We start from the raw sequence: 7,500 nt of genomic DNA, 5'->3' as shown, positions 1-7,500 counted from the left end.
CAGTGGCAATGTGAATAACAATTGGCAATGTAATAATAGGATCGATATAAGTAACAACGAATTTAACAATACCCTAGCTAGAACAATTGGATATCAATAGTTTTAGCAATAAAGTAGTAGCAACAATAGCAATAACACCGAATTTTAACATACATTATCAACAACAACATAACTAATCAATAATAACAGTAACAACAATACCTACAACAACAACAACCATTCCAGGACAGTGACATCCGCGTGGACGTGAGCAACGCTGTATATGGTAACCAGCCTTATACAGAACAGCCAGGTGGTTGCGGGGATCCTGGTCGTTACATCCACCTAACACCAGACTACCTGACAGACGACACTGAGGCAGCCAAGTGGGGACCTCGAGGTAAGGACGACCCTGTAAGGTGGAATTTTGTTCAGTAGTTGATACGAGGTGGGGGAGGGGATGATAATGGTTATTTCAAATGGCTTAATGGTGGTTATATAGTACAGCAAGACCGGAGGGGGGAGGGGGATAATGTGTTCTTAGTGGGTTTATGGTGGGTTTAGCACAGCAAGACTTGAGAGGGTGTTTTAAGTGAGTTTAGTATAGCAAGGCTGGGAGGAATGGGAATGATAATGGTGTTTTAAGTGGGTTTATGGTGTCTTTAGTACAATACTAGACTGAATGGGGAGGGTGATAAGTGGATTTAAGGTACTTATAGTAAAAAAAAAGACTAGATCGGATCTGTGGTAAGTGTTTTAAGTGGGTTTAAGATAGTTACACATCAAGACTGGAGGAAAGTACAGTATATATACACAAAACATGCACAATCACCCTAGCTCCCGCGACCAAACACTCCATCAAGCGCCCCAGGACTCCTTGCTATTAGGCGCCTCCCTTCCTCCTCCTACAGACAAGACCTTCGTGCACGAGTGGGCGAGGCTGCGCTGGGGAGTCTTCGATGAGATCGGATACCCGGATGACCCGAAATACCCGCTCTTCTACATGGACTTCTCGAATTATCCCTTTGTTTCCAAGCCGAATTACTGCGCCAACCAGGAGCTCACTGGGTCGAAAATGTAATGTAATTTGTGTATTTCTATGTGCCCGTTTCATTGTTATTTTCTGCCTGTTTGTCTATTTTCATTTCTCTGTTTCCATCTATTGTTATCTACTTTCGTCTGTGTTTATCTGTGTTCGTCTCTTTATCTTTCTTTTTCATCTTGCCTGTTTAGCTATTCATTTTCACCATTCTACTATATTTTGTTTGATCTATTTTCACCAATCTATTTATTAGTCTATCTATATATCGGTCTGTATATATATATATATATATATATATATATATATATATATATATATATGTATATATATATATATATATATATATATATAAATTTCTGTCCACATATTTATCTACTTATCTGTTTATTTGTAAATATTGTTTAATGGCTATATATGTGATTTTGCTTATTTTTTTTTTTTTTTTTTTTTTTTTTTTTTTATATTATATATATGCACACACACACACATTGTCTGTGTTTGTGTGTGTGTGTTTATGTATATATGATAAATAAGTGTGTGCGTGTGTCTGTATATAAATGTATGTATGGATGTGTGCATATATATATATATATATATATATATATATATATATATATATATATATATATATATATATATATATATATATATATATATATAATAATGTATATATATGTATATGTATATATATATATATATATATATATATATATATATATGTATATATATATATATGTGTGTGTGTGTGTGTGTGTGTGTGTGTGTGTGTGTGTGTGTGTGTGTGTGTGTGTGTGTGTGTGTGTGTGTGTGCGTGTGATCGTGTGCGCGCGCGGAAAGATGACGATTGCGCATGTAAAATACTCCCCAAAGAGATTATCATCAATATGATATTTCTTTAACAATATAACATACTTATGAATCAAGAAAAAAACTGTATAATCAAACAGTGAGTAAATCCCTGGGTTTATTTCCGGGATTTAGTAAGGGGGAAAAATCCGTTCACTTCTGGAGATACCGCCTTGTGATATGACTCAGCATCAGATACGATCTCGTCTGTTAAAAAAAAAAAAAAAAAAAAAAAAAAAAAAAAAAAAAAAAAAAAATCATTTTCTCTTCTTTTTCGTAACACCGTTTCCGTTCCGTTTAGGTGTTAATTAGAAAGGCATGTGACATTTTTACATGAAAGGGATAAGAAATTATAAAAATTTTAGATCTTTTTTCTTCCATTCTTTCTCTCTCTCTCTCTGTTATCTCAATTTTAATGAGATAAGCCTCGTTTCCTCTCTTGATTTTTTAAAATCTTTTGACACGGAGACACAAAGGACATATCATGCAGCATATAATTGTGAAATCGTAAAAATTATTTTTGAAATCACGAAGAATGATTCATGTAAAAGATCTTTCTAAATACACGACCGCATACTCAGCAATACGCGGACACAATCTCTATGATATGTGTGTGTGTGTGTGTGTGTGTGTGTGTGTGTGTGTGTGTGTGTGTGTGTGTGTGTGTGTGTTTAGAAACCATGCTTTAAAACTGTACATAAAACTTTACCTTATATAGAAACCTCAACTTTGCTCTCTTCAAAAATCTAGAATGTACATGCATACTAAAACTCTACTCTGCACAACAATCCACACTTCACTCTACACTCAGAATTTACTCGAACCTTAACATTCCTCTGTACACTAACTCAAACTTTACACTACATCAACTTAAGCATTACTCTACACCCTAACTTTACCTTCTTAAAATACAAACTTACACACACACACACACACACACACACACACACACACACACGCGCAAACTCAAACTATACTCCGCATACCCAAACTTTATTCTACACTACCTCTGTACACCATTAACATTACTCTACACTCAAACTTTACAAACTTTACTCTCATACAAAGCTTTACACGCAAACTCAAACTTTACTCCGCACACCAACCCAAACGCTACTGTACACACCAACCGAAAACTTATAAACAAAACCTCTCCTTTTTTTTTCTCAGGGACAACACAACAGGTGATCTTTGTAACGAACTTAACGGTTTACCAACTGCCACTTGCCGATTCGATCCCGATGCTAGCCAAGTGGCTAATTCTTCCTTGATGTCATATTACTATCTTAGTTCGGTAAGTTAATGCATTTGTTTTGGTTTGTCTTTGTTTTGAGTTTTGCTGTTGTTGCACACACACACACACACACACACACACACACACACACACACACACACACACACACACACACACACACACACACACACACACACACACACACACACACACACGAATATACAGAGAGACGAAAGGAAAAAGAGACGGAAAGTGCAAACGAAACTTTAACGTAATAGAACGGTCCGTGCGTCACTATGTATATATATATATATATATATATATATATATATATATATATATATATATATATATATAAGTAAATCGTATTTTCGTGTGTGTGTGTGTGTGTGTGTGTGTGTGTGTGTGTGTGTGTGTGTGTGTGTGTGTGTGTGTGTGTGTGTGTGTGTGTAAGTTTGTATTTTAAGAAGGTAAGGTTAGGGTGTAGAGTAATGCTTAATTAGCCACTAGAATTAGACCATAGATCACCTTGCCTCTGGCTGCCAAGGTCCTCGCGCCATCAGAATATAAAAACAGGCATGACAGAGGCCAATATATGCAGTGGTAAACCTGTCAACATTTCGAACCACCTTTTGCAGCGAGTTGGTACGAACACAAACCACTGCCGGTCATAGGAACTGACAAGATGACTATCCACTTGATAGAACATGATTATCAAGAACCATGAGAAATCACTATTTCCTCTCAATAAATAAGGAAACAAAAGAAGAAAACTAGCGAGAAAAATAATATGTATTGATAAATATGTAACTAAATAAATGACTCTTGAATAATGGTGAAAAAATAGAAAGGCGAAAAGAGACAAAAAGACGAGAAACGCGCAAGTAACGTAACCTTGATGTCCAAAAAGGTACGAATAAGAATGAACAACTTCACTACAAGAAGGAAATGTATTCGACACACTTCGAAAAAAGGCTTCGAAACTCGCCCATATACGAACTGAAAATAACCATCCTCCTTCACTACTCCTATTTTTTGATTGATTTTAAACCTACATTTATCACAGCGATCCCGGTCCAGCCTAATTTTTCGAGACGTCCTTCCAGATCGAGGAATTTTGCGACAGCACCACCAGGACCCCTCACGTCGCGGACGCCCCCAACAGACACAATGAAAAGTGTGGCCGAAGCTCCGTATGGGAGGTCATCGAGTCTCACGCGGATTTCACCGGCGGAGCGTAAGTTTTTACCGTGAGACTTTCACTAAGGATTCTCCGTTGTACATTTTAGAAGGTCTTGTGTACAAGGTTTGGGTGTTCGGTCCGGTGTGGTTTGGCAGGCAATTTGTTCGCGTGAGGTGTTGGTGTGCAGTTGCAAAGGGTCTTTATAGTTATTAATTGGAATGGTTTTGCGTACAATAGCTTGTAAGATAAATAAACACACGCATGCACACACATAGAATGGTAGATAGATAATAGTGATGGGAAGAGAGAGAGAGAGAGAGAGAGAGAGAGAGAGAGAGAGAGAGAGAGAGAGAGAGAGAGAGAGAGAGAGAGAGAGAGAGAGAGAGAGAGATATGAAAAGATAGATAAGTAGACAGATGGATGGATAGATGAATTGGTAGATAGGGTGTAAGACAGAGAGCTAGATCGGTAGGTGAAGGAATAGATAGATAGATATGTAAACAGAAAAAAATAGATATATGTGGGGGGGAGGTTATCATATAATTATGACAATATACTCGCAATAAAGAAACCAAACAGCTGTATAGCAAACAATGTAAAGAATACCCATCAATACATATGACCAAGAAAGTATCTGGCCTGTTTTAAAATCATATGATATTTACACCGACAATAAGTTGCTGCAAGTGCTTTTGATGAAAGTGAATTCTTTTATATTATGAACCGTATTCATGTTGACCAACGTAGAAAAGATATGAATGAGAATGAATATCTTCACAATACAAGAGATGTATTTGACCGTTTTCGATTATATCTTCCTAGCATTTCTGACGAAGATATAATCGAAACCGGTCAAGTACATCTCTTGCATTGTGAAGGTTTTTATTCTCATTCATGCCCTTATATTAATGCTAAACCACCACGATAACCCATATTATCTTTGCTTAAACCTGGGCTTTTTAAACAGAACAAAAAATAAAATGAACGAAGGCATTACCAGATGGATAAGTAACGCAACCAAGTAACATGAACCAAAGTCTATTCCCTCAGGAACCCTCCTGTGAGCAGCTCCATGCCCACGAGATTCACTGTGGTACGTCAGGAGGAAGCTAAGTTTGCCCTCGTCCTGGACTACTCAGGCAGCATGGCCAGCTACGACAGGATCCTGAAGTTACAAATGGCTGCCCGTCGATGGATACTTCACGAGGTGTCCATGGGAAGTTCTGTGGCCATTATCAAGTTCACGTAAGTGTCCGTGCATGTATTTCTGGATGTGTGTTTCAGTCCTCGTAGTTTTAAAGTGTTCAAGTTTAAACCAAACTAAAGAGCAGTAAATATGAGAAAAAAATAGATAAAAATAATAAGATTAAAGTAAAAAAAAAAAACGTTCTCTTTAATATGATAATAATAATAATAATTCCACAATATACCGCATTCCAGTTTAGTATCGATGCAAACAAACCAGTAACTCTTTAACCATACATACGCCTACACATGTATACACACACACACACCCTTCCCCCCTTTATTCCCATAGGAGCACAGCCACGTTGGTCGCAGGACTCACCACCATCAACAATGACGCAACACGCCAGTCCCTTGCACAGATAATCGACAGCATGGCAGGAGGAGGAACTTGCATCGGCTGTGGACTTCAGATGGCCATTGGGAATGTAAGTAGTGTGTTTGGTGTCGTGCCCTGTGTCTTATTAAGTGTCATTATCTGTGTCTTACTTGGTGTCATGTTCTGTGACTCATTGTGTGTCATTTTCTGCTTCGTTATGTGTCTTTTTGTCTTATTTGGTGTCATGTTCTGTGTCTCGTTTGGTCTTGCTCTGCGTAGTATTTGGTGTCATGTTCTGTGACATATCCGGCATGTCCAGTACCTCATTTAGTGCCACATTATGTAACTTATTTAGTGTCGTGTCCAGTACTTTATTTGCTGTCATGTCCAGTAAGTAATCGATTATCGTATTCAGTACCTTACCATCAGTAATAATGATGATAGGAGATGATGATAGGGATGATAAGGATAATGAGATAATATTAATGATAATCATAATTGTGATATTGACAATAATTATAGTAATAAAAATGGTAGTAATAATAGTGATCTTAATAATAACAGTAATGATAAAAATGATAATGATGATAATGAAAACGATGATGATGATAATGATAATAATAATGATGATGATGATGATGATAATAATAATAGTAATAATAATAATAATAATAATAATAATGATGATAAAAATGATAATGATAATAACAGTAATAATGACAATAGCAGTAATACTGGAAATTAAAACCAACCCTGATGAACAATTAAACTGCACCAAACAAGCTAAACCTGCGAAAATAGCGTCCAAGAACGACCTTCGCAAAATCAAAATCAAGCTTAACCACTGTCGGTACCCCCCCCCCCCCCACCATCACCACCAATAGTGCTGATGTTGACTTATTAAACACCCATTGGTGGTTATGTGGTGCTGAGTTTAAATCCGAAACAGAAGGCTCTATCATGGCTGCCCAGGATAAAGCCTTTTCACAAGCAGAAATTCTACACATTGATGCAAATCCCGACTACTATAATAAGCACCAAGAGACCATAGATCACCTTGCCTCTGGCTGCCAAGGTCCTCGCGCCATCAGAATATATAAACAGGCATGACAGAGGCCAATATATGCAGTGGTAAACCTGTCAACATTTCGAACCACCTTTTTCTATGACCGCTGCCGGTCATAGAAAATGACAAGATCACTATCCACTTGACAGAATTATCCAGGCCCGACATGATTATCAAGAAGAACCATGGGAATAAGACCTGCCTCATGACTGATAAGGTAGCACCATCAGATAAGAATATGCCTGCAGAGGACTTCGATAAGCTATCACAATACAGATCTGCAAATTGAGATCGAGAGCACGTGGCACCTTAAAACGACCACAGTGCCAGTAGTCATAGGAGTTCTTAGACTAGTCAATAAGGGCTAAACCCCCACTACAGGAGATACAAAAATAGTTCTAAACAGCAATGCACATCCTTTAAGAAAGGTTCTTGCTATCTAAATCATTTTACGATTTTTTTATTATTTCATAGATTTGATAGTGCTGGTATTTACAATATGATTGTAAATACCAGCTTCTTATAGAGAGAAATGACAATAATGATAATAATGATGATAATAATATTATTATTATGATAATGATAG

The 7,500-nt window shown here is 37.1% G+C and overlaps 1 protein-coding gene across 1 annotated transcript in view; it reads left to right on the top strand.

Moving 5' to 3' along the window:
• Positions 1-7,500, top strand: part of LOC119580540 (calcium-activated chloride channel regulator 1-like) — a 32,034-nt gene that overhangs the window by 14,234 nt on the left and 10,300 nt on the right. The window contains exons 17-22 of the mRNA XM_037928658.1: positions 226-379; positions 891-1,056; positions 3,038-3,161; positions 4,208-4,338; positions 5,335-5,529; positions 5,822-5,957. Of these exons, the coding sequence (XP_037784586.1) occupies positions 226-379; positions 891-1,056; positions 3,038-3,161; positions 4,208-4,338; positions 5,335-5,529; positions 5,822-5,957 (906 nt within the window). The remainder of the gene's footprint in view (positions 1-225; positions 380-890; positions 1,057-3,037; positions 3,162-4,207; positions 4,339-5,334; positions 5,530-5,821; positions 5,958-7,500) is intronic.

This window comes from Penaeus monodon, chromosome 14 (assembly GCF_015228065.2).
Source record: "Penaeus monodon isolate SGIC_2016 chromosome 14, NSTDA_Pmon_1, whole genome shotgun sequence".
Classification (NCBI taxonomy): domain Eukaryota; kingdom Metazoa; phylum Arthropoda; class Malacostraca; order Decapoda; family Penaeidae; genus Penaeus; species Penaeus monodon.
This window is presented reverse-complemented; position numbering and strand designations above follow the sequence as displayed.